Source organism: Felis catus, chromosome C2, assembly GCF_018350175.1.
Source record: "Felis catus isolate Fca126 chromosome C2, F.catus_Fca126_mat1.0, whole genome shotgun sequence".
NCBI lineage: Eukaryota > Metazoa > Chordata > Mammalia > Carnivora > Felidae > Felis > Felis catus.
In genome coordinates, this window is record NC_058376.1 from 46222146 (window position 1) to 46249807 (window position 27662).

The window sequence follows — 27662 nt, forward strand, 5'->3', positions numbered from 1 at the left end:
TCTCTTCTTAATGCCTTCCTCTCCATTTCTCTCTCTTGAAAACTTTTATTAAGACAATATCAGGGGAAAAATGTTCTATTTGTTCACCCACAGCATACATACAACAACTGTCCTCCACATGTTGGGATGTTCAATTTAATTTCCCTGTTCACTGCTGTGCAATTTGTTTCCCATTCACTTTTCATTAGTCTCTGTCTTCCACTGCATCACATAATGGAAATTTTGCACTAAAGCCACTAAAAATCTCTTAATTTCCATTCTCAGTTATATCTGTTCACACCTTGTCCTAATACAGCATGTATTTTAGCAATTGGTACCATAACTTTCTTTGTCCTTCCAAATATCTTCCTTTCCTTATGCTCATGACACACATCTGTCCTGTTTCCCGTCTCTTCTTGATCATTCTGCTCAGTATCCTTTCCCGGTCTCTCCCTGACTTTCATCTCTGTCAGTCAGAGCAATTAGTTTCAACAAGAAATGATGCTTATGAATGGATTTTCTCTAACATAGAAATGCTAGGGAGATAGAAGGAATCAGATGGAAAAAAATGGGCAGCAACAGAAGAAGCAAGGCAGTCTGTCAACAACAAAAATCGTGCCCCACCATTGGCTCCATGAGGGCTGTGTTCCCTTGCTATGTGGAAATGCCACTGACAGGGTCATTGGTGTGAGTGCAGGATGCGTTTACTGGAGTCTTCATATTGTGCCTTGGCTGCCTTAGCAACTCAAATTCTCTTTTCCTTGTCCCTTTTCTCCCTCATTCCAAATTCCAAATCCAGTGTTGGTGGTTTTCAGTTGTCTCATCCACATCTCATGTCCCCTCACTCTAGTTGTTAGAGGGACAGGAAAGTCAGTTGTAGCTCCTTTGGCTCCTAGGGTGGATCATAAACTTTGCCTGCCACTAAGATTATGCAGCAGAAAGAGGATCAGATTGCTATCTAAAAATGATATATATGCTCTATAATCACCTTAATGTACTTTGTCAGTTTAGTTCCTCACCCTTCTCTTCACTTTGTGTATTCTCCAATGGATAGACGCATACATAGGTATGCCTTCAGCTACCCCAATGACTTTCAAGTCATTATTTGTAGTAGATTCATAGAACAAAGTATTTATTACCTCGCTGTTCAGAGGACATTCTCTCTACACACTGGCAATGCATCCTAATTTCAATGAATTTTTTAAAATTTGAGTATAGTTAACACACAATGTTACATTAGTTTCAGGTGTAAAACAGTAATTGGAAAAGTTTATACCTTGTGCTATGTTCACCACAAGCATAGCTACCATCTGTCACCATACATTGCTATTACAATCATTGACTATATTCCTTATACTGTGACTTATTCCCTGACTTATTCATTCCATACCTGGAAGCCCACTCACCCATTTTGCCCACTCCCCCACTCCTCTGGCAAACAAGTTCTTCTCTATATTTATAGGTCTTATTCTGCTCTTTGTTTATTCATTATTTTAAACTCCAATATGAGTGAAATAATATGATATTTGTCTTTCTCAGTATGACTTATTTCACTTAGTGTAATAGTCTCTGGGTCCATTGCTGTTGTATCAAATGTCCTGATCTTATCCTATTTTTAGGACTGGTAATATTCCATTGTGTGTGTGTGTATAGATAGATAGATAGATAGATAGATAGATACATACATACATACATACATACATAGGTAGATATAGATACAGATATGATATTAATATATACATATACATATATATCCATTGTGCATATCCATTGTGTGTGTGTGTGTGTGTGTGTGTGTGTGTGTGTATCACACCACATCTTGCTTATTCATTTGTCTATAGATGGACACTTAGGTTGCTTCCATATCTTGGCCATTCTAAATAATGAATGATGCAATAAACATAGCGGTGCATGTACCTTTTCAAATTAGTGTTTTCATTTTCTTTGGGTACACGAAATCTAGTCACTGAGTGACTCCTCTATTCTTCACTGACCACCCCTTCACCTCCAATATGTCACAGAAGTAGTGTTTCTACATTCTAAACTCTTTTCCATCTCTTTCTTCATCTTCCCCATCATTATCAATGTGATTTCACCCATGAACTAGCCATATCATATGTATTTGAATCACTTGAGGAGCAAGTCTAAAATGCATATTATTAGATTTCATTCTTGACTCACTAAATCTAATTCCAAAATAAAACTTCACAATCTATATTCTGCACAAAAAGTTGCTCAGGGAATTCCAATGTGTAAACTGGGTTGAGAACCAGTGGATAGCAGTAACATCTTCCTGACTAGTATTCCTGACCTCAATTTCTTCTCCCTACAGTCTGTTTTCTACACTACCATATATTCACTAAAAAAAGAATCTTACAATGCCACTCCCTTCTCTTACATTTTCAGTGAATGCTTATTCAATGATGAATAATGTTCAAGGTCCTTCCTGGGCTATTCAATTCATTTTCTATCCCAGGCTCTTCAAGCTTCTTTCCCTTCACCCAATATCCACATCCCAGACATAAACTTTGCTTTTCATATGCAATCCTATCCCATAAATTTAGCACATATGCGCAATGCCTTTCATTTTCCTAATTCTGTTAACCATGCCACATTTAAAAAATGTGAGTAATTGCATTTATTTCCTAGTCCCCAAAACAGATTCCATCTATTACATAGGTAACACATAAAATTGAGAGGACATTATGATATGCATAATTGTATCTCAAATCTCCTCCCTATATTTTCACATATAAATTCTTACTGACATTTAAAAAACTTATTCCATTTCATTTCAGGCAACACCCAGTGAGGACATGGGAAAGGAAAATACAACATTGCTGACAGAGTTAATTCTCACAGGACTCACATATGAACCACAGTGGCAAATCCCCCTATTCCTGGTGTTCTTGGTTATCTATCTTCTCACCATTGTGGGGAACCTTGGTCTGATTGCTCTCATATGGAATGAACCTCAGCTTCACATCCCCATGTACTTTTTCCTTGGAAGTTTGGCATTTGTGGATGCTTGGATATCATCTACAGTGACCCCCAAGATGCTGGTCAACTTCTTTGCCAAGAGTAAGATGATCTCTCTCTCTGAATGCATGGTACAATTTTTTTCCTTTGCAATCAGTGCAACCACAGAATGTTTTCTGCTGGCAACAATGGCTTATGATCGCTATGTGGCCATATGCAAACCATTACTTTACCCAGTGATTATGTCCAATACACTATGCATCCGGCTGTTAGTTTTGTCATTTTCAGGTGGCCTTCTTCATGCCATAATTCATAATGCTTTGTTATTCAGATTAACCTTCTGTGATTCCATCATAGTACATCACTTTTACTGTGACATTATGCCATTGTTTAAGATTTCTTGTACTGACCCTTCTATTAATTTTCTGATGGTATTTATTTTCTCTGGGTCAATACAAGTATTCACCATTTTGACTGTTCTTGTCTCTTACACACTAGTTCTTTTTACAATATTAAAAAAGAAGTCTCTACAAGGCATAAGGAAAGCTTTCTCCACTTGTGGAGCCCATCTTTTATCCGTATCTTTATACTATGGCCCCCTTCTCTTCATGTACGTGCGCCCTGGATCTGCACAGGCAGATGATCAAGATATGATGGACTCTCTATTTTATACTGTCATAATTCCTGTGTTAAATCCAATTATCTATAGCCTGAGAAATAAGAAAGTCATAGATTCATTGAGTAAAATGTTAAAGAGAAATGCTTAGTACTCATACTAGTATCTGTCCTTCTTCCATTAAAATTACACAAAATTGTGCAGACTAGATGTTGCTATGTGTTGATTGGTGTTTAAAGTTTTTTGCAGTTATAATTGCCTTAGCATTCAAATGACTTAAGGTGAGAATACTAATAACCATCTAAATATGTGTGTATTTTATTCAAAATATAGAAAGAATTTTAATCAAGTATTCCTGTCATACTATAATAATTAAGAAAAAAAATATTTTGTATGTTTGTATGTTTTCAATGTGGCTTCAGAAATGCAGTAAGCACTGTAATAGTGTAATTTTTCTGAAAATAATTTAAATATAATATTTTTGACAGTCATACAGCTGTGTAGCCCGAAGACTCATATCACATTTCACTCCATAGTGGAGTCAGTGTTGTGAACACAGTGTGTGAACACAGGCAAAAAAGTATAATGAGTGATCCAATTTCAGTCTACCCTTCCTCTCTCACCACTAATTCCATATACAACCCTATTGAAACCACTGAGGCTCACACACTAAAACTACTCACATCTGCCTTTTGTCATAGTCTTATTACTTCTCATACATCCTGTTGATATCCTCTTATTTCCCAAACAATGCTGTCAGATTATTCTTCATAAGCAGAAGTCTGATCAGTAATATCCCTCTTGAATAACTTTTCAAGGATGGTCGTATCTACCAGTTTATGTGTATATATAGCATACATATAGAGAACTCTATATATGCATATGTATATATTTTATGTTGACATGTATGTACAGATGACATGATATACAGTTGGTATATAAACATGTATACCTCTCTCTATATATTATTCTGCATTTGTGACCATGGCAGTATTTGAGGTACTTCCCAATAAAATCTTGATTTGATTCTGAAGTCTCTTTCCTCACAATTCTATTGAACTTCTAAGTTACTAAAAGCCTTCCGCATACTTCCTCCTAATATATGTTTTTATTCATATGGTCTCTCTACAGAGAATCCTTCCTCAAGTGTGCCCATGTTCACATACAATTGAAATTATGTCCTTTCTTCAAGGTCATTCTTAATATTACAGTTCTTTGGTGCATTTCCAGATTACATCCAAGGAGACAGAAATGCTCACTTGTTTGAAACAATGCATATTTTATTTATTCTTTTAGGCCACCAATGTAATTACTTATTTTTTATAAGATCTTTTATTTATTTATTTTTATTTTTTTACAGTTTTATTTTAATCAGCCAGTGCACATCATTAAAGTGCACTCCTTGGGGCGCCTGGGTGGCGCAGTCGGTTAAGCGTCCGACTTCAGCCAGGTCACGATCTCGCGGTCCGTGGGTTCGAGCCCCGCGTCAGACTCTGGGCTGATGGCTCAGAGCCTGGAGCCTGTTTCCGATTCTGTGTCTCCCTCTCTCTCTGCCCCTCCCCCGTTCATGCTCTGTCTCTCTCTGTCCCAAAAATAAATTTAAAAAGTTGAAAAAAATTAAAAAAAAAAATAAAGTGCACTCCTTAATCTTCATCACCTATGTCTCCCATCCCCCAACACCCCCTCCAATGGTAACCATCCGTTTGTTCTTTACAGTTAAGAGTCTGTTTCTTGGTTTGTACCTCTCACTCTTTTTTTTCCCCCTTTGCTTGTTTGTTTTGTTTCTTAAATTCCACATATGAGTGAAATCATATGGTATTTATCTTCCTCTGATTGATTTGTTTCTCTTAGCAAAATACTCTCTAGCTCCATCCATCTCACTGAAAAGCAAGATTTCATTCTTATTTATGGCTGAATCATATTCCATTGTAATATATATATTATATATATTATATATTACATATTATACATATATTATATGTACACTACAACTTCTTTATCCATTTATCAGTCAATAGACACTTGCGCTGCTTCCATATCTTGGTTATTGTAAATAATGTTGCTATAAACATAGGGATGCATGTGTCCCTTTGAATTAGTGTTTTTGTATTCTTTGGGTAAATACCCAGTAGTGCAACTGATGGATCATAGGGGATTTCTATTTTAACTTTTTGAGAATCCTCCATACTGTTTTTCACAGTGGCTACACCAGTTTGCATTGCTCCCAACAGTGTAAGAGTTACTTTTTCTCCACAGCCTCAGCAACACCTATTGTTTCCTGTGTTTTTTATGTTAGCCATTCTGACAGGAGTGAGGTGGTATCTCATTGCGGTTTTGATATGCATTTCCTTTATGATAAGTGGTGATGAGCATCTGTATGTCTGGAGAAATGGTTGTTCACGTCTTCTCATATTTTAATCAGATTATTTGTTTTGGGGGTGTTGAGTTGTGTAAGTTCATTATATATTTTGGATACTAATCCTTTATCAGATATATCATTTGCAAATAATCTTCTCCCATTCCACAGACTGCCTTTTAGTTTTGTTGACTGTTTTCTCTGCTATGCAGAAGATTTTCATTTTGATGTAGTCCCTATAGTTTATTCTTGCTTTTGTTTCCTTGCCTCTGGGGACATATCTAGAAAAAAGTTGGTATGGCCAACGTCTGCCTGTGTTTTCTTCTAGGAATTTTATGGTTTCAGGTCTCATATTTAGGTCTTTAATCCATTTTGAATTTATTTTTATGTATGGTATAAGAAAGTGACCCAGTTTCATTCTTTTGCATGTTGCTTTCCAGTTTCTCAACTTCATCTGTTGAAGAGACTGTCTTTTTCCCATTGCATATTCTTGCCTCCTTTGTTGAAGATTAATTGACCATGTAATTGTGGTTTTTATTTATTTTTTGAGAGAGAGAGAGAGAGAGAGAGAGAAAGAGCGAGAGAGAGAGAGAGAGAGAGAGAGAGAAATATTACACCTGCAAACAGGGGAGAGGCAGAGGGAAAGGGAGAGAGAGAATCTAAAGCAGCTTCCACAGCCAGCGCAGAGCCCGACGGTGCAGAGCTCAAGCTCATGATGGTGAGATCATGGCCTGAGCCAAAATCAAGAGTCAGATGCTTAACCAACTGAGATACCATGCACCCCTAATTGTGGTTTTATTTCTAGATTTTCTATTCTGTTCCATTGATTTTCTATTCTGTTCCATTTTTATATCATACTGTTTTGATGACTACAGCTTTGTAATATAACTTGAAGGCCAGAACTGTGATGCCTCCAGCTTTGCTTTTCTTTTTCAAAATTTCTCTGGCTATCCAGGGTCTTTTGTGTTTCCATACAAATTTTAGAATTGTTTCTTCTAGTTCTGTGAGAAATGTTGTTGGTATTTTGATGGTGATTGCATTAAATGTGTAGATTACTTTGGGTAGCATAGACAATGGAATATCTTTCCATTTCTTTGTGTCTTCTTCAATGTCTTTCATCAGTGTTTTATAGTTTTCAGAGACCAGGTCTTTCATCTCTTTGCCTAAATTTATTCCTAGGTAGGTTATTCTGGGTGCAGTTGTAAATGGAATTATTTTCTCAATTTCTTTCTGCTGCTTCATTATTGGTATATAGAAATGAAACATATTTCTTTACACTGATTCTGTATCCTGCAACTTTACTAAATTTATCAGTTCTAGCAGGTTTTTGGTGGAGTCTTTTGGATTTCCTATATGTAGAATCATGTCATCTATAAATAGTGAATTTTTTACTTCTTACCAACTTGGATGCCTTTTATTTTGTTGTTATTGTTTGATTTCATGGCTAGGACTTTCAGTACTATGTTTAATAAAAATGGTGAGAGTGGACATCCTTTTCTTATTCCTGACCATAGAGGAAAAGCTCTCAGGTTTTACCACTGAGGATGATGTTAGCGGTGGGATTTTCATAGATGTCCTTTATTATGTTGAGGCATGTTGAGGGTTTTTATCATGAATGGATATTGCAGTTTGTCAAATTCTTTTCTATGTCTATTGAATGAACATATAATTCTTAACCTTTTCCTTATTAGATGCGATGTATCACATTGATTGATTCGGGAATATTGAACAATCCTTTCAAACCAGGATTAAATGTCACTTGATCGTGGTGAATCACTTTGTTAATGTATTTTTTTACTTGGTTTGCTAGTATTTTGTTGAGGATTTAAACATCTATGTTCATCAGTTAGAGATATTGGCCTGTAGTTCTCTCTCTCTCTCTCTCTCTCTCTTTTTTTTTTTTTTTTTTGTGGTGTCTTTATCTGGTTTTGGTATCAGGGTAATGCTGGCCTCATAGATCATGTAGAACACTGACACTTATTTCAATTTGAGGTGTCTCTCTTTTTTTGACTGAATGTTAACATTCCTCTGAATGTATTGATAAATGGTTCAGAAGAGAAATTAAATGGAATAAAGGAGTAATATTTGTTCATGGTGATCAATTCAAATCAATTTATTCAATTCATAGAATGACTTTAGAAGTATTCCTTCATTTTCTATATTTTGGTACAGTTTGAGAAGAATAGGTATTAACTCTTCTTTATGTCTGGTAGAATTCGCATGTAAAGCTCTCTGGTCCTGGACTTTTGTTTGTTGGAAGTGTTTTGATTACTGATTCAATTTCATTATTGATAATCAGTCTGTTCAACTTTTCTAGTTTTTCCTACTTCAGTTTTGGTAGGTTATATGCCTCCAGGAATCTATCCATTTCCTCTAGGTTGCCCAATTTGTTGGCATATAATTTTTCATAATATTCTCTTATAATTGTATTTCAGTGGTGTTTCTTATTTTTTCTCTCTCATTTGTGATTTATTTATTTTGGTCCTTTCTGTTTTTTTCTTGATAAGTCTGGCTAGAGATTTATCAATTTTATTGCTTTTTCAAAGAACCAGCTCTTGGTTTCATCAATCTGTTCTGCTGGGTGTTTTTTGTTTGTTTGTTCATTTTGTTTCTATATCATTTCTTTATCTTCTAATCTTTATTATTTCTTTCCTTCTGCTGGTTTTTAATTTTATCTTTTGTTGTATTTTTTAGCATCTGTAGGTGTAAGATTAGGTGGTTTATTTGAGATTTTTCTTGCTTCTTGAAGTAGGCCTGTATTGCTATAAACTTCTCCCTTAGAATGGATTTGCTGCATTCCAAAGGTTTTGAATGGTTGTGTTTTCATTTTCATTTGCTTCCATGTACTTTATAATTTATTTCTTTTATTTCCTGGTTAACCCAGTCATTGTTTAGTAGCATGTTATTTAACCTCCATGTATTTGTGGTATTTCCAGATTTTTTTCTTGTGGTTGACTTCTACTTTCATAGCATTGTGGTTAGAAAAGATACATAGTATGATATCAACTTTTTTAATTATTGAGGCTTATTTTGTGGCCTAATATGTGAGCCTGTAAAATGTTCCATGTGCACTTAAAAGAATGCGTATTCTGGGGAACCTGAATGGCTCAGTTGGCTGAGCATCTGACTTGGTTTGGCTCAGTCATGGTCTCATGGTTAGTGGGATCAAGCTCTATGTTGAGCTCTGTGCTGACAGCATGGAGCCTGCTTTGGATTCACTCTCTCCCTCTGCCTTTCTCCTGCTTGCTCTCTCTCTCAAAATAAATAAAGAAAATGAAATAAAAGAAAGAAAAGAATGTGTATTGTGCTGTTTTAGGATGGAATGTTCTGAATGTATCTGTTAAGTCCATGTGGTCCAGTGTGTTGTTTGAAGCCATTGTTTCCTTTTTTACTTTCTGTTCAGATGATCTGTCCGTTGATGTAAGTGGGGTGTTAAAGTCCCCTACTATTATTGTATTATTATTGATTAGTTCCTTAATGTTTATTATTAACTGTTTTTTGTATTTGGGCACTTCCATGTTGGGTGCATAAATATTTGCAATTGTTATGTCTTCTTGTTGGATTGTCCCTTCTATTATTGTATGGTGTTCTTTTTTGTATCTTCTTACAATCTTTATTTTAAAGTCAATTTTTTTGTGATGTAAGTATTGCTACTCCAGCTTTCTTTTGACATCCATCTGCATGATAAAAATTTCTCCATCCCCTCACTTTTAATCTTCAGGTGTCTTTAGGCCTAAAATGAGTCTCTTGCATAGAGAATATAGATGGGTCTTGTTTTTTATTTTTTTAATTTTTAATTTTTATTTTTTTAAGTTTATTTAGAGAGAGTGAGTGTAAGGGAGAGAGAGGAAAACAGAGAGAGAGGAGCATGGGAGAGGGGCAGAGAGAAAGAAAGAGAGACTGCCAGTGCAGAACCTGATGCAGGGCCTGAACCCACAAACCAGGAGATTGTGACCTGAGCTAAAGTCAGATGTTTGACTGAACCACCCAGGTGCCCCAGGTCTTGTTTTTTTATGCATTCTGTCACCGTATGTTTCAATTGGAACAGTTAGTCCATTTACATTCAAGGTAATTATTGATAGATATGAATTCAGTACCATTTTATTATTTGTTTGTGGTTGTTCTGGAAGATTTTCTCTGATTCTTTCTTATCTTTCTCTCTTTCACAGTTTGCTGGTTTTCTTCAGTGATAATATTGGATTTATTTCTCTTTATTCTTTGTATATTTATTAGTGGTTTTTGACTTGTGGTTACTATTAGGTTGGTATGTAACATCTCCTACATATAGCAGTCTATATTAAGTTTGAACCCATTCTTTACTTCTCCCCACATTTTAGGTGTCTGATTTTACATTCTTTTATTTTGTGGGTTCCTTGAATGACTTTTAAAAGAAACATTCTTTTTTTTTTTTTTTAACTGCTTTTATATTTCCTACCTTCATACTGTCATTTTTGGTCTTTCCTTCTCACTCAAAGAGTTCCGTTTAATATTTCTTGCTGGGCTGGCTTACCTGGTCATGAACTTCTTTAGTTTTTATTTGTCTCCTTGTATTCTGAATGAAAGCCTTACTTATAGGGTATTATTGGCTGCAGATTTTCCCCACTCAGCACACTGAATATATCATGCCACTTCTTCCTGCTTTCAAAAGTTTCTGCTGAAAAATTCAATGATGGCCTTATGGTGTTTTCTTTGTATGTAACTATCTTCTTTTGTATTTCTGCTTTTAATATTTTTTTTCTTTATCACTACATTTTGCCATTTTAATTACAATATGCCTTCATGTGGATCTGCTTTTGTTGATTTTGTTGGGGGTTTTCTATGCTCATGGATTTGGATATGTTTCCTTCCCAGATCAGAGAAAGTTTCAGTTACTATTTCTTCAAATAAGTTCTCTTTTCCCTTTTCTCTCTCCTCCTCCCCCCCTGCTCCTCCCCCTCCCCCTCCTCCCCCTCTTTCTTCTTCTTCTTCTTCTTCTTCTTCTTCTTCTTCTTCTTCTTCTTCTTCTTCTAGGACTTTAATAATGTGAATGTTATTATGTTTGATGGAGTCACTGAGTTCCTTAAGTTTATTTTCATTGTGCATAATTCTTTTTTTTTCTCTTTTGTTCAGCTTAATTACTTTCCATTACTCTGTCTTCTAGGTCATTAATTTGTTCCCCTGCTTCTTCCAGCCTGCTATTCATTCAATTTTCTCCAATTTCCTTAACTATTATAATTTCCAAATTTGATTTAAAAGATAAATTTATTTTTTTAACAAAGATCCTTGTTGTTGTAGTATACAACCTTTAAATGATTGTGTTGTTCTTAGGATTGATCAAAAGAAACACTCTGAAAACTGAGATGTAACTTGGGTGTGCAGCAAGATTGAAGTAAAACACAACTTAACAATGTGCTCTATCTTATTTATGATGATAGTTTTCTAAATGGAGAAATATGTTTAAAAAGGGGGGGGCACCTGGGTGGGTCAGTCGGTTGAGCATCTGACTCTTGATTTCAGCTCAGGTCATGATTCCAAGGTTGTGGGATCTCTCTCTCTAAAATTAAAAATTGAAAAAAAAAAGAAATGTGTGGCTGCATTCACATAGACATCTATATTTTGTTTTTAAAAGAAAGCTTGCTTCTTTCTTGCCTCTTTAGTATTCTTAAATGAAGCAGAATTTTTTTCTCTTTTATTTGAATATGGTAGTTTCATTCTTGTAAGATATATCATAGGTATTGATGCTGTGTAACAACTATAACTAGCATGTGGTCCAGAATACACATTTTTAAAAATATCTAAACTGCTCTTTTATATTTATAATTTCAAACTTCCACAACGTTTACAAAGAATTTCACAAATTAGCTTTCAGTGAACTGCTCTTTTTACTATGGTAGGTTCTTAAAAACAGTATTTACTCTTATAAATGAAAATTTCTGATCATCTGAAACACTGACAATTATATCAATTTGAGATGTCTCTCTCTCTCTCTCTCTCTCTCTCTCTCTCTCCATCTTTTTGACTGACTATTAACATTCCTCTGAGGGGTATTGATTAATGGTTCAGAAAAGAAATTTAATGAAGTAAAAGAGTAATACTTATTCATGGTGATCAATTAAATTATTTGCCTAGCTTAAGCAAACTACTGTCTGTAACTATCAATTTCAAATGAGGTGACAGAAAAGAGTCTGAGAATACCTGTGAAATATGTTAGTTTCTTTTTATTGCTTGAAGATATATTTAAAGATAACTGGTTTAGGAAGATGCTAAATGATAAGTTTTAAGTTAACTGCATTCTGTAAGTGTGTTTTATGTTTAAACAAAAAGGAAAAATTTTTTGAAATGTTAAAAAAAGTCAACACATTTGGGAGTTATGTAAAAACAAACACCAATCAAATCTAGAACAATATTTCCTACTCTTGGTTATGGACTACATAGGGTAGAATATTAGTAAATATATTAGGTAGGTGTGAACACCTCCCTAGTCTAAGATTTCTTTTTGTTGCTGTTGTTTTTCTTTTAAAATCATGGTTCTCAGACTTCAGTGAGCCTCAGATCACTTGGAGGGTTTGTGGAACAAAGACTGATGGGCTTCATCACCAGTTTCGACTTCAGCAAGTTTATGCTGTTGGATTGGGACCACATTAGATAGCTAACTACTCTTTTAAATAATCAGTGAAGTAAAAATTTTAAAAGTGGGTGATGGCCATCGAGGAGGGCAGCACTGTGTGTTGTATGGAAACCAATTTGACAATAAATTATATATATATATGTATATATATATATATATACATATATATATACATATATATATATAAATTTTAAATCAAGATATGTCAAAATGCAGTTTTTTTACATCCCCCATTTCCTACTTAAACAGCACTACGCAAGTATTCTAAAAATCTTCATATTTTTATCACTGTCAGTTTTGTACTTTTCTTCCTGTCTGGGCAGATGGACGCAGATTTCAATGGAGCATCTGCTCCAAAAGATGAAGTATTGTGGGTGTTTTTATTACTTTTTCTTGAAAACATGCTTACCAATAATGATAGCCAATCAGCATCAGAAACAGTAAGATGTATTTATCTATACTGATATCATATATCTGAAGATATTTATTATAAGACATTGGCTCACATAATTATGGAGGATGACACATCCCACGATTTGTAGTCTGCAAGGTAGAGACCCAGGAAAGACAATGGTATATTTCTAAGTTAATGGAATTCTCTACCTGAGACAAGGAAAGCTGATGGAAGGTTATAAATTCAATCCATCAAGTCTGAAGGTCTCAGAACCAAGAGCACCAAGTGCATCAATTTCACAAATCAACTAGTCAGGCACAGTGAATTCAACCTTATTCTGCTGTTTTGTTGTATTCAGCCCCTCAATGGATTACATGATGCCCACCAGCACCAGGGAGGGACATCTACTTTATTCAGTTCACTGATGTAATCTCTACTGGACACACCCTCACAGATATAACCAGAAATAATATTTAACCAGATATCTGGACATCCTATGGACAAGTCAAGGTGGCACATACAATGAACCATCATACATCCACCCACTGTCAACTTAACACTCATCCACAATTCCTTAACCATACGTAACTCCAAGTAAAGATGATAGCAAGGTCACAATTCCACCTAGCATTATACAACTGTGCTGTATAAAACTGAAAATGCACTAACCCTTTCCCCAGAAAAGAGGGTGAAGTCTCTGCGTGATGTTTACTCTTCTCCTTGATATCTGGTAACTTAAACACTATGATGTCAAATTAATTGTAATTAATTACTATTCAATAAATTGAATACATTTTATATTACATAATAAGAGAATATGAGTAGAAAGAAAATGAAGATATTTGCTATTTATATACACATACATATATACATACAGAAATATATGGGTCTGTATAAATAAATACACACAAATATATCCTTACCAAACTGAGGAGTAAATACTTATGGAAATTACAGTCCTCATTTCTGTAAAAAGTCATGTGGGAATAGCTGGTATTTATAATTACTTCCTCCACTACCTATTCTATAATCCCTTTTTCTATAGCAAGCACCTCAGCTGGTCAGGTTTTTTTTAACCTGGTCATTCTTCTTTACCTTCATTCCTTAAGTGTCTGGCCAATAGAAATCCTGTTTGGATTGGTTTGTTGGCAGTTTTCCATTGACCTTAATTATAAGGAATAGCACTACTAATAGATGCCCTAATAATGTGAATTTCAGATATGCTTGTCCTCATTTCCATTGTGGAGAAGTAGTCCAATTTCTCCTTGGTAGTCTCATCACCTAGCAGAGTAACTCACTTCATTGCATGATGGTTTAACGGAAGGAAGAGCTTAAGTAGCCTAATTCCAATCTTAACTTCCTGCTCAGCAGAATCATTGTGTGCTGGTGAAAGCATTCCTTCCTTTGGCTGTAAGGCAATTAGAACAGAAGAGCAGAAAAGCATGGGTACAAGAAGTAAAAATCATGCTAGTTTATCATTAGAGGTAATAGTGAGTGGTGCCACTTCCATTTCTACTACCTGATTTGTAGATTCATGACTTCTAGCTAGAGGAGAAACAGTACTGAATATTGGACACTGATTCAGAAAATATACAGCCTTCTGGAGAACAACGCCAAGCCCTGCTGGTCATGCCATCTAGGTGGTGCAGTAACTGAGTTTCAAAAGATGATTCCATTGTTCTAGCAAACTACCTGTATCAGGTTGGCTGGGAAATGGTAAGAAAAGTGAATACTATTATCAAGGAGCCACACTTTATTTACAGTGAAATGAAGTGCTCGATTAGAAGCAGTGTGGGTGAATTACCATGACAGTAGATTAGGAATTCTATAAATTCACAGAGTGTTGGTAGAAGCATCGCATGCAAGACAGAAAATCTGCATCCAGAATAAGTATCTATTCTACTAAAAACAAACACTTCCCGGGGTCGCCTGGGTGGCTCAGTCGGTTGAGCGTCTGACTTCGGCTAAGGTCACGATCTCGTGGTCCGTGAGTTCGAGCCCCGCGTCGGGCTCTGGGCTGATGGCTCGGAGCCTGCTTCCGATTCTGTGTCTCCCTCTCTCTCTGACCCTCCCCCGTTCATGCTCTGTCTCTCTCTGTCTCAAAAATAAATAAACTTAAAAAAAATTAAAAAAAAAAAAAAAACAACACTTCCCAATCCATTATTGTAATTAGGCCAATGTAATCAACCTGCCATGAGGTAGGTGCCTGATTACCCCAATGAAGAGACTTAGTGTTAATCTATGCTGCTGGCAGACTGAGCACTCAACAATGTCCATAGCTGGGTCAGCCATGATAAATAAAATTACCTATTATGGAGCCCACATATAACCTCCATTTGTGCCACCATAGCCCCCTTTTTCATGAGCTCATTTGGTAATTACAGAGTTGGCAGGAGAAATATGTTGATTGGTATCTATTGAATGGGTCATCCTACCCACCTGATTAAAATCTTCCACTGTAGAGCTCTCCCTTTGTTGAGCATTTATACCGAACACAAATATATTTATGTGTTTTGTTCATTTAGAGGGATCTATCCAAATACCCTTTCCACAAATTTCCTTGTCATTTTCCAGTCATCATCTTTCAATGTCCCTGACCATTCACCCAAACCATTTCTCAAAGCCCTTGCATCATTACATAGCCAAATACATGGCTAAGATTCCTAGCAGGTAAATGAACAATCAGGTAAATGCTCACACTTCTGCCCATTGAGAGGATTTTCCTTAATTACTGTCCTTCAGGGATGTCCCAGAGACTATCAGTAGTGCTACAATTGTCTACTTTCAAATGGTGTCTGTATATCCTGCAGAACTAGCAGTAAACCAGATCCAGGTCATCCCTCTGTCTACTGTGAGAACACTCTGTAAGGCCAAAAGTATGGCTAGAATAGAAAAGCTAGCCTGTAAGGTGTGGGAAACATGGGCATTTGGACCACCTCTTCATGTAACTTACTGGGAGGCCTGGGAAGGCTACATCATGTATATACCATGTCATGTGTGGCCATGTACTCTCATATTAATGGCTTGGTGGGTCAGACAACACCCAGTGCAGGAAGGGCAGCTCTGGTCTCATGGGAATTTGGTGGCCCATGGTTAAGCGTTCAATCTCTACTAAGGCCTAGTAGCAAACCAATAGCTGTTTCTCAAATGGGGAAGAGTTGTCTGTAGTGATGGCATGGCTTAGCTCCAAACCTAAAGGCCTGTGCTGCAATTTACATATACAGACCTGCCTAAGGCTCCAAAGAGCATCCCTATCTGCCACTGGAACTCCAACCACCATTGGTTTTGCTGGATCATATGACCCAAGTGGCAGAGGAGCTTGCATAGCCTCTCACACCTTTGCAAATTCTTCTTCTGTTCAGAGTCACACTTAAAAGTAACAGCTTTTTGGGGGCACCTGGGTGGCTCAGCCGGTTAAGTGTCTGACTTCGGCTCAGGTCATGATCTCGCAGTTTGTGAGTTTAAGCCCCGTGTCGGGCTCTGTGCTAACCGCTAAGAGCCTGGAGCCTGCTTAAGATTCTGTGTCTCCCCCTCTCTCTGCCCCTCCCGTGCTCATGCTGTCTCTCTCTGTCTCTCATTAATAAATAAAAGTTAAAAAAAAAACAACTAACAGCTTTTCTGGACACTTGGTAAATGGGTTGAAATAATATACCCAAATGAAGAAGACATTACTTCCAAAATACACAGGGTCCCACTAGCTCTTGTACTTTATTTTTGGCTGCAGGAGGGAGAGATGCAACAATTTATCTTTTACCTTAGAAGATATATCTCCACATGACCCACCAATTGGACCTCTAAAAATTTCACTAAGATAAATGAGCCCTGAATTTTGTTGAATTTATTTCTGAACTCCTGGTATGCAAATGCCTACCAATAAGTCTACAGTAGTTGCTGATTTTGCTCACTAGGTCCAATCAGTATAAGAAACATGTGTGATATCTTATGGAAGGGAAAGAAGATCAAGATCCTTGAGTGAATATTTGTAAATTATACATCTGATAAGAGCTATGTATCCAGAATGTACAAAGAATCTCAAAACTGAATAAGAAATATACACCTCAATTTAAAAAAAGAGAAATACTTGGACACTTCAGTAAATGTCAGATAGAGACACAAAAATACATTCAATATAATTCATCACTGGGGAAATGAAAATGATGACCATAGTGAAGTACCATGACCCACCATTGAAAATAACTAAAATTGAGACTACTCATAATGGAAAAACAGCCATGCAGACTTTTGTACTCACAGATCTGGCACAAAATGAGGTGAGAGATAAATATACAAAGTTGAAGGGGGAATTAAATTTAACTCAAGTTTGGGTTGTGTGAAGTGTAACATGCTCCTATTGCTTACTCACCCTCCTGCTGAGGCTTTTCTTTTCATCTATGTAGTTTATTTCTCGTCTTTTTTGGCTTTCACAAATTCTAAGGACAAAGGATAACTGATTAATGACTCTACCAAAATATAGACCCTTTGCTTTCCCCCTAGCTGCCAATCAAGTCCCATGTGGAGGTTAAGCATTTTTTTCTACTCTTCACACATCACATCAAAATATTGCTATTTCTTCATTGTCATATTTTGACATGTATAATGTCATTATTTTCTGAATGAACATTCATTTTCATTTCCCTCCTAATGCTGAAAGGCAAACATGAACACCTTACCACCTTGCTCAAAATATCTAACTAGTTGTCCTTAAAAGTGAGATAAAGAACAGGGGCGCCTGGGTGGCTCAGTCGGTTAAGCATCCAACTCTGGCTCAGGTCATGATCTCACAGTCTGTGAGTTCGAGCCCCGTGTTGGGCTCTGTGCTGACAGCTCAGAGCCTGGAGCCTGCTTCAGACTCTGTGTCTCCCTCTCTCTCTGACCCTCCCCCCGTTCATGCTCTGTCTCTGTCTGTCTCAAAAATAAATAAATGTTTTAAAAAAATAAAAAATGAAAGTGAGTTAAAGAACAATTGCCTGACTAACCTCCAGACCCTGTGTGAGCCAAACCATGCTGGCCTTTTTTGTCCCATCTGGCTCCTTCTTGCTTCTTTGTATTCCAGCTACATTTGCCACTTTTGGTTTTTTTGTTCATCCAAAGATCTAGCTCTGAGATCATCTAGACCCTCTAATGAAGGAAGACCATAAAAATGTAAATGTCCAGGTCATCAGCTTGTTAGACATGAAGACTCTCAGGCATCTTTCCTGACCTATTGAAGGAGAATCTGCAATTTAATAAAATCTCCAGGAGCTTCACAGACATTAATGTTCGAGAAACACTGATATATACCACCTCCCAATGTGGTCCTTTGTTTTGTTTTCCCTTTGTTCTTCCCTTGCCCTTTGCCAAGTAGGTTTCTCATCTGCTTACAAATTACAGTGGGAAGTTAGGTGCAGGTCTAGAATGTCAGCTGCAGTTGGCATGGGGAAGACAACTGTATTTGGGGTTGGCTCCTGAAGGGACTCCAGAACTTTGGCCTCATTAAAATCATGTATGATTAGCTCAGATAAGATCAGATGAATAAAAGCACTCAGAACATCAAAATTTATAGAAAAATTGAAGTTTCAATAATTATGTCAGAGTGTCATTAATGGTGGAAAATAGGGCCATAAACTGCAATATCTATGATGACTTGATGTTTATGATGTCAAAGTGTGAATCCCCTACAGGACAGCAGGACTTCATACATGTTCAAAACTACAATACCCAGAAGAACAGCTTAGTTTTGTCCTAAAGGGAATCCTTGGGTGTTATTAGGGGAATTCATGTTCTTCACTCCTTCTTCTGGCAAAAGCACATAGTCATATCATTGGTTGACTCTTGTATTTGAAACAACTTCATATAAGCTTGCTAAATGATGTCTTCAAAGTGAATCAATGTTGCTACTTATGTTTTGTCATTCCAGTGCTAGTGTATTTTTTTCTATTTTAGAAAGCCTAACACTTTGAAGAGATTTCCACAATTTCTTACAAGATATGGGTAAGAAATGATTTCTGCCATATTCATTATTATTTGTATATAAAATTGAAATACTGTTAGATTTATAACAATTGTACATTGGGTTTATAAGAGGTCATAAAGCCAATAAGAAAGAGAAAACAAATAGTGAATAAGTTATATATTTTATGTTGGTGGTAATAATCTAGATAAGCAAAATAGCTATGTGACTGAATTGCTCCCTTTAACAATGCTTTACCACCTCTTAACACACCTATAATGACTTTGCAAGTATTGGTGAACTAAAATTTTAAACAGCTTAAAATGATTTCATAATGATTCCTACCCACATAAGCAATCTTTCTAGTTATTCTGATTTAAAACTCTATCATGTTTAACTGACCACATGTTCTGATTAAAACTTTTAGGTAAATCGTTTGCATATTATCTCCATCCTTTCTCCCACTTCTGACAAGAATTTCATTGACTATTTATATACATGTAGCAGGAAATAGGCAATAAGTGTTCCATCACTGCTCTTTAAAGCATTTATATATAGCTTAGTAAGTACCCACAGACAAACAGAATTTGAGAATTTTCAATTATTTAGTATTTGGAATTGTCTGGAAGTATTTTCTGAATAAAACACATTTAACAGGTGCAGTTATTGCCTTTGGTTATTTTTATCACCTGCATTCCACTCCACTCTTTGGGTCAATTTCATTCTGCTAAAAAAACTGGTAGAAAAAAGCTGCTCTCAAGTAAAACCAGCAGGATCTCTAAAGAGTCATCTCAAATCACTTTAATAACAAATCTAAAGCAACTTTTAAATATTTAAAAAAATTCATGCAGTGCTAATATATTTATGAACAGCACAAAGTGTGTGAAGTAAAATTTTAAATGAAAAATTCTGGCCCACACATATTCTACAGAAAAGCAAATTGTGGAAATTTGAACAAAAAAAGAAAGAAAAGATTCCCAATGCTCACATTACATGAAAACCAGGTTTAACATAAACATTTACCTCCAAATTCTAAGCTTTTCCCTTTGTGTTGTCCATAAACTTTCTCTGATATATTCTTAATCTTTCTTTGCTTGTCTTTCCCACACTTTTCCATTGTTGTGTCTGTTATTCTCAGCCAATTGCTCTTTGCGCATCTTGTGATCTCCATCCACCCAAATTTCTCCTTCTGCTTCTGCTTTTTTCTCTTAATGCCTCCCTCTCTGTTTCTCTCTTCTGAACACTTTTATTAAATGATATATAGGAAAAATATTTTGTATTTGTCCACCACAGCAGACAAACAATAACTGTCCTCCACATTCCTGGAGGGCTCAACTTTGTTTCCCGGTTCACTGTTGTGTAACTTGTTTCCCATTCACTTCTCATTATTCTCTGGCCTCCACTGCATCACATAACAGAAATGGCTCTCACTAAGCCACTGAAAATCTCTTAGCTTCCATGCTCCATCACATCTGTTCACTCCTTGTCCTATTAGAGCATTTATTTTAGTGACTGGTGCCATAACTTTCTTTGTCCTTCTTGAATAGCTTCCTTTCCTTATGCTCGTGACACTCATCTGCCCTGTTTCCCTTCTCTTCTTGATCATTCTGCTCAGTATCGTTTCCCAGTCTCTGCCCATCTTTCATTGCTGTCAGTCAGAACTATTAGCTTCAACAAGAAATGGTGTTTTTGAATGGATTTTCTCTAACATAGAAATGTGAGGGAGATTGAAGGAACCAGCTTGAAAAAAATAGATAGCAAAGAAGGAAGGAAGGCAATCTGTGAACAGCCAAAATCATGTCCCAACACTGTATCCACGAGGGTTGTTGTCACACCGGCTATATGGGAATGCCACTTTTCACACTGACAGAGTGGGTCATTGGTGTGGGTGCAGGATGCATTTGCTGGAACCTTCATATTATAGCTTGGTTGCCTTAGCAACCCAAATTCTCTTTTGTCCATGTCCCTTTTTTTTTTTTTTTTGGCCTTGCCCCTTTTAATGCCTCACTTCAAATTCCAAATCCAGTGTGGGGAAGTTAGATTTGCCACACTTGCATCAGGTGCCCTCACTCTAGTTGTTGGAGGGATAGGAAAGTCAGTTTGCAGCTCTTTTGGCTCCTAGAGTGGGTGATAGACTTTGCGGGCCACCAATATCTAGTGGGAGAAAAGAGGCTCAGATTGGCTATCTGAAAATGGCATACATCTTCACTGTCACTTTAATATACTCTGTCAGTTTAGTTTCTCACCATCTCTTCACACTTGATGTTTTCTCCAAGGGATAGATCATAGATAAGTATGCCTTCAACTACCCCAAGGACTTCCGAGTCATTATTTGTAGTAGATTCATACTACAAAGAATATATCAATGGGATGTCCACAGATGGGCCACCGCCTCTGAGTTCTCAATCAATTTTTGATGGGAATCTACACAGTCATCAAGTGACTCCTCTATTCTTCATTGACTACCCATTCACCTTCAATGTATCAGAGAAGTACTGCATCTACATTCTGAACTCTTTTCTATCTGTCTCTTCATCTTCCCATCAATCTCAATGTCACTGCACACATGTACTAGGCATGCCACATGTATTTGAATCACTCATGGAGTAAACAGAATACAGATTATTAGCTTTAATTATTGACCCACTAAATCAATGTCTACAGTAATATCTCAGATCTATATTTTGAACAAAACATTCCTCTGACAATTCCAACGTGTAATCTGGTTTAAGAACACTAAATAGTAGTAACCTCTACTGACTAGTACTCCTGACCCCAATTACCCCACTCTGCAGTCTATTTTCTACACTACCATATATTCAATTAAAAAATAATCTTTCAGTGCCACTCCCTCCTCTTAAGTTTTAGTGTATTCTTATTCCATGATGGATAATGTTCAAGATCCTTCATATGCAATTCAATTCATTTCATTACCAAGGCTCTTCAATCTTCTTTTCCCTTCACCATACACCCACATCCCAAACATAGAATTTCCATATCATACCCATCCTATCCCATAAATTTAGGACATATTACAATTCTTTCATTTTTCAAATCTGTTCTTTGCTGCACATTTAAAAATTTGAAATAATTCCATTTATTTCCATGCCCCTGAAATAGATCCTATCTATTACCTAGGTAACACATAAAATTGAGAGGACATTCTGATGTGCATAACTGTATCTCAAATCTCCTTCCTATATTTTCACATATAAATTCTTATTGACATTTAAAAAACTTACTCCATTTCATTTCAGGCAACACCCAGTGAGGACATGGAAAAAGATAATGCAACACTACTGACAGAGTTAATTCTCACAGGACTCACATATGAACCACAGTGGCAAATCCCCCTATTCCTGGTGTTCTTGGTTATCTATCTTCTCACCATTATGGGGAACCTTGGTCTGATTGCCCTCATATGGAATGAACCTCAGCTTCATATCCCCATGTACTTTTTCCTTGGAAGTTTGGCATTTGTGGATGCTTGGGTATCATCCACAGTGACCCCCAAGATGCTGGTCAACTTCTTTGCCAAGAGCAAAATGATATCTCTTCCTGAATGCATGATACAGTTTTTTTCCTTGGCAATCAGTATAACCACGGAATGTTTTCTGCTGGCAACAATGGCTTATGATCGCTATGTGGCCATATGCAAACCATTACTTTATCCAGTGATTATGTCCAATACACTATGCATCCAGCTGTTAGTTTTGTCATTTTCAGGTGGCCTTCTTCATGCCATAATTCACAATGCTTTGTTATTCAGATTAACCTTCTGCAATTCCATCATAGTACATCACTTTTACTGTGACATTATGCCATTGTTTAAGATTTCTTGTACTGACCCTTCTATTAATTTTCTGATAGTATTTATTTTTGCTGGGTCAATACAGATGTTCACCATTCTGATAGTTCTTGTCTCCTATACACTAGTTCTCTTTTCAATCTTAAAAAGAAGTCACTACAAGGCATAAGAAAAGCCTTCTCCACCTGTGGAGCCCATCTCTTATCTGTCTGTTTGTACTATGGCCCTCTTGTCTTAATGTATATGCGCCCTGTATCTGCACAATCAGATGATCAAGATATGATGGACTCTCTATTTTATACTATCATAATTCCTTTATTAAATCCAATTATCTACAGCTTGAGAAATAAGAAAGTCATAGATACATTGAGAAAAGTATTAAAGAGAATTTCTTAGGACACACATTAATATCTGTTCTCTAGGGGCGCCTGGGTGGCGCAGTCGGTTAAGCGTCTGACTTCAGCCAGGTCACGATCTCGCGGTCCGTGAGTTCAAGCCCCGCGTCAGGCTCTGGGCTGATGGCTCAGAGCCTGGAGCCTGTTTCCGATTCTGTGTCTCCCTCTCTCTCTGCCCCTCCCCCGTTCATGCTCTGTCTCTCTCTGTCCCCAAAATAAATAAACGTTGAAAAAAAAAATTAAAAAAAAAATCTGTTCTCTTCTCATTAAAATGACACAAACTTATACAGATTACATATTGCTATGTGTTGATTAGTGTTTACCTTTTGCAGTTATAATTGCCCTAATGTTTAAATGACTTGGGTTGAGAGTAAAAATAAAGGTGTATATGTAAAACATAGAAGGAATTTTAATCAAGTGTTCATGACATAAGAATAATTGAAAAGGAAAACAAAAATTTTTGCATGTTTGCATGTTTCAATGTGGCTTCATAAATGCATTAAGTGCTGCAATATGGTAACTGCTCTAAAAAGAATTTGGATATGATATATTTGACAGCCATACAGCTATGCAGCCTGAAGACTCATATCACGTTACTCCACAGTGGAGTCAGGGTTGTGTTTGAGTGAACAGAGACAGAAAAGCATAATGAGTGATCAGATTTAGGTTCACTTCTGCCTTTCATCTCTCACCATTGATAATATACACAGTTCTACTTATATAAATAAGGTCCTCAGAGTAAAACTACTCACTTCCATCATTTGCTATAAACTTGTTATTGTTCCTATATCCTGCTGATACTTTTACTTCCCAAACAATGCTGTTAGATTATTTTTAAGAAACAGATGTCTAAGTAATATCCCACTTCAATAAATTTCATGGATTTTGCTACCAGATTATTATAAATGGTACACATTTCTAGAGCTGTATAACACATATGCATAAGTCTATTCATATATGTATATGTATGAAATGAATGATATAGAAGGATATCTATATACATATCATGTAGATTGTATATTTGCTCTTCAGATTATTTATTTGCTATGTGTTAATTAGTTTTAAACATTTTTTTCAGTTATAATTGCCCTAGTGTTAATGACTTTAGGTGGGAGTACAAATAAACAATTTTTTTTTACAAATAAACATCTTAAATATGTATGTGTGTACACACATACATTTGTTCTGCATTTGTTCTCCCTGCATTATTTGAGGTTTATCTCTAAAAAAATCTTGATTTAACTCTGAAGTCTTGTCCTCCGAATTCTTCTAATAGATTCAGTGTTATTACCACAATGAGTTACTGAAAGCCTTCTGGACACCTTCTTAGGTACATACTTTTGTTTATACAGGTCTCTCCACAGAGGATGCTTCCCCAAGTGCACCCATCTTCACTTACACTTGAAATAGTGTTGCTTCTTTAAGATCTATCTTAAATGTTACAGCTTCCTTGATGCATTTCCAGATTACCAAAAGAAGACAGGAATGTTCATTTGTTTGATCTATTACATATTTTATTTATTCTTTTAAGTCACAAATGGCCTTGTGTAATACTTGGTTTTAGCTTACAAGCTCTTTTAGATTATAATTTAGAAGTCTTAGTACTTTTCCAATCGTTTGCAGTGTCAGTACAGTGGCTTACACACATGAGGTCCTACGTAAGTACTTAGGAAATATATACATATATATATATATATATTATATATATATTATATATATATATATATATTATATATATACACACATTTGAAATGAATCTGGCAGCACAAATACTTCAAATGAAGTGAGAGTGAATCACTCATTTTCAATCCTGTAATGAGCCCCAAGAGATTACTGGGCCTGGGGTGTCTGCTGCAAGCCAGCTCAACTTCCTGTTTCTTTCAAGACAATCACAAGTATCATACACCTAAAGTAAATTATTCTTATTCTTCTTATCATTAAGATTAGCTCCTGGGGACAAGGAGGAGCCATTTAATTAGACGCTTGTTTAAAAATACAAAACATGTAAGCATTTGAAACAAATATTACTATGTATTTCTGGAAGTGCAGATCACAAAATTAGACCAGGTCATCTGCCCTCTTTTTGTTTCTCTGAGGGTACCTCTAAGGCCCAGGAAAGGAAGTGAATACATCAGAGTCCAGACATTGTTATTACTTTCCACTAGAGAATCCATGTTATTGCATTAATCTGTAGTTTGTTACTGTATAACATTCCCACTGTTCTGATTTTTTTCTGTAAATTATCTACACTTGTGCTCATTCACATGATGTTATGACCCAAAGACTGTATTACAATAAAAGCAATTGGTGGGTCTTTCTTCTGCTATCATAAAGATTTATTTCACAAATTGGTTCTTTTTTAATGAAAAGGTTGGCATCAATCCATGAGTATATGAGTGTGGTGTATACACTGTCTGGTTCTACTCTAGATTGGGCAGGTGTGGACAGGCTTTGGGCGTCTCAGAAACTCAGACTTTCTAGCAACATTCTCTTGTACATGTCTCATCTCTCATCTACAGATTCCGCTGATCTGATGTGTCTTTCATTAAAATGTCAACTAATTTATGCCTTTCAGAAAATGACCAGAATGTCCTGACAAAACATTTCTCCAAAGAAGACATACAGATGGAAAACAGACACATAAAAAGATGCTCAACATCACTAAGCATCAGGGAAATGTAAATCAAAACCACAATGAGAGATATCACCTCACACCTGTCAGAATGGTTAAAATAACAATAATAATTTAAAAAAAAACATAACAAACAGCAAGTGTTGGCAAGGATGTGAACAAAAAGGAACCCTGTGTATTGTTGGTGGGATGCAAATTCTTGCCGTCGCTGTGGAAAACAGTATGGAAGTTCCTCAAATGATTAAAAACAGAAATACTCTACAATGTAGTGGTTGCACTACTGGGTATTTATCCAAAGAATACAAAACGATTAATTTGAAAAGATACATGAACATCTATGTTTATTGCAGCATTATTTTACAACAGGCAAATTATGGAAGCAGTCAAGTGTGCATAGATAGATGAATGGATAAAGAAGATGTGGCTATATATATACATATATGTATATATATATAATGAATATTATTCAGCCATAAAAAGAATGAAATTTTGCCATTTGCAAAATATGAATGGGTCTAGAAAGTATAATGCTAAGCAAAATAAGTCAATCAGGGAAAGACAAATAAATACCATATGATTTCACTCATATGTGGAATTTAAGAAACAAAGGGGAGAAAAAGAGATAAACCAAAAAAACAGACTATTACTTTAGTGGGCTAACAGAGGGTTACCAGAGGGGAGGTAGGTAGGGGGATCCATAGGTGAAGAGTATTAAGAGTACACTCATCTTGTTGAAGACTGAGTAATACATAGAATTGGTGAATCATTATATTGTACACCTGAGAGAATTATAACACTGTATGTTAGCTACACTGGAATTAAAATTAAAATTTAAATTTAAAAAGTCTCCTGTCCACTGATGTGTCCCTATTCTCACTTCTGTTACAAAATTTTTCTTTTTTGTACATCATTTTCGTCATTTCAGTGTCATGTAGGGAAAGACCTAAAACATACATCTCTGCAAAGTCCACATTTTAGACAAGATGTTCTGCAAAGTTTTAAAAAGTAAACTATGAAGTTACATAGTATTATTTGTTGAATATTTAGATGTAAAGGATGAGATCACAATGCTAAGTTCATCCAGTTGTCTGGAACATGGCTAAATGTGATTATCTTTAAAATAATAATAATAATTAATATTAATAATAATAATATAAATACCCTTTACTATAAACATATTGATTTTCTTACTTTAAAATAATTCATAGTTCCTCCTTCAATGTATATGTATATACGTTTTTTCCTCATCACTTTGTAATACCTATTGAGAAGTTGCTGACATTATCCTAGACTGTATTCAAGGAATCAACACACTTAGGAGTTAGTTAAAAACAAACACCAACTGTGGGGGCTAAGATAGTGGAGTAGTAGGAGAACCCTAAAATTGCCTTGACCCTCAAACACAGCTAGATAAAAATCAAATCACTCTGACTACACAAGAAATTGATCTGAGGACTGACAGAACAAACTGCACAACTAGAGGGAGAGAAGAGGCCATATCATCAAAGGTAGGAAGTGCAGAGACATGGGTTAGGGGAGAGACAGATCATGAGTGCTGCAGAGGAGAGGGAAGCCTGGTCATGGACAGAGGAGAGAGAGGGAAAGAGAGAGAGGGAGAGAGATTGAGGCGTTCACAGGGAAACACAAGGAAAATACTTCCCCAAAGCCAATGACTGGGAAAATGAGAAGAGATGATTTGCATGGGTTTTATAACCAGCAGGGCTCAAAGACTGAAGTTTTAGACATCCTCAGTGTGGCTAGTGTGGAGCCCTGAGGGCTCCACAGCAGTCCTATGGAGAAGGTGGGCATATAGTTTGAGGGTGGGTAGTGCAATCTGAGGATCCCCTAGGATAAGCTGGGAGAGGTATTCCCCCTTGTTATAGTGCATCTGGGATAGGTGGCATTGTGTCTCCAGAGACAAAAGACCTGGCAGGGGTGCTGTTTCCCTCTCCCACCTCTCTGCACAG

The 27662-nt window shown here is 36.3% G+C and overlaps 2 protein-coding genes across 2 annotated transcripts; both read left to right on the plus strand.

Annotated features, from left to right (window-relative positions):
• The first annotated feature begins 2777 nt into the window (after positions 1–2777).
• LOC101089384 (olfactory receptor 5H2) lies at positions 2778–3725 on the plus strand. The gene has a single exon (XM_011286018.3). It carries the CDS (start codon positions 2796–2798, stop codon positions 3723–3725), a length of 930 nt encoding a protein of 309 aa, XP_011284320.1. The 5' UTR covers positions 2778–2795.
• Positions 3726–22132: 18407 nt separating this feature from the next.
• On the plus strand, positions 22133–23064 carry LOC101089637 (olfactory receptor 5H2-like). Its single transcript, XM_006935982.4, is given in 2 exon segments — positions 22133–22805; positions 22808–23064. Coding segments are annotated over 2 exon segments (927 nt in total). The 5' UTR covers positions 22133–22135.
• Positions 23065–27662: the final 4598 nt, after the last annotated feature.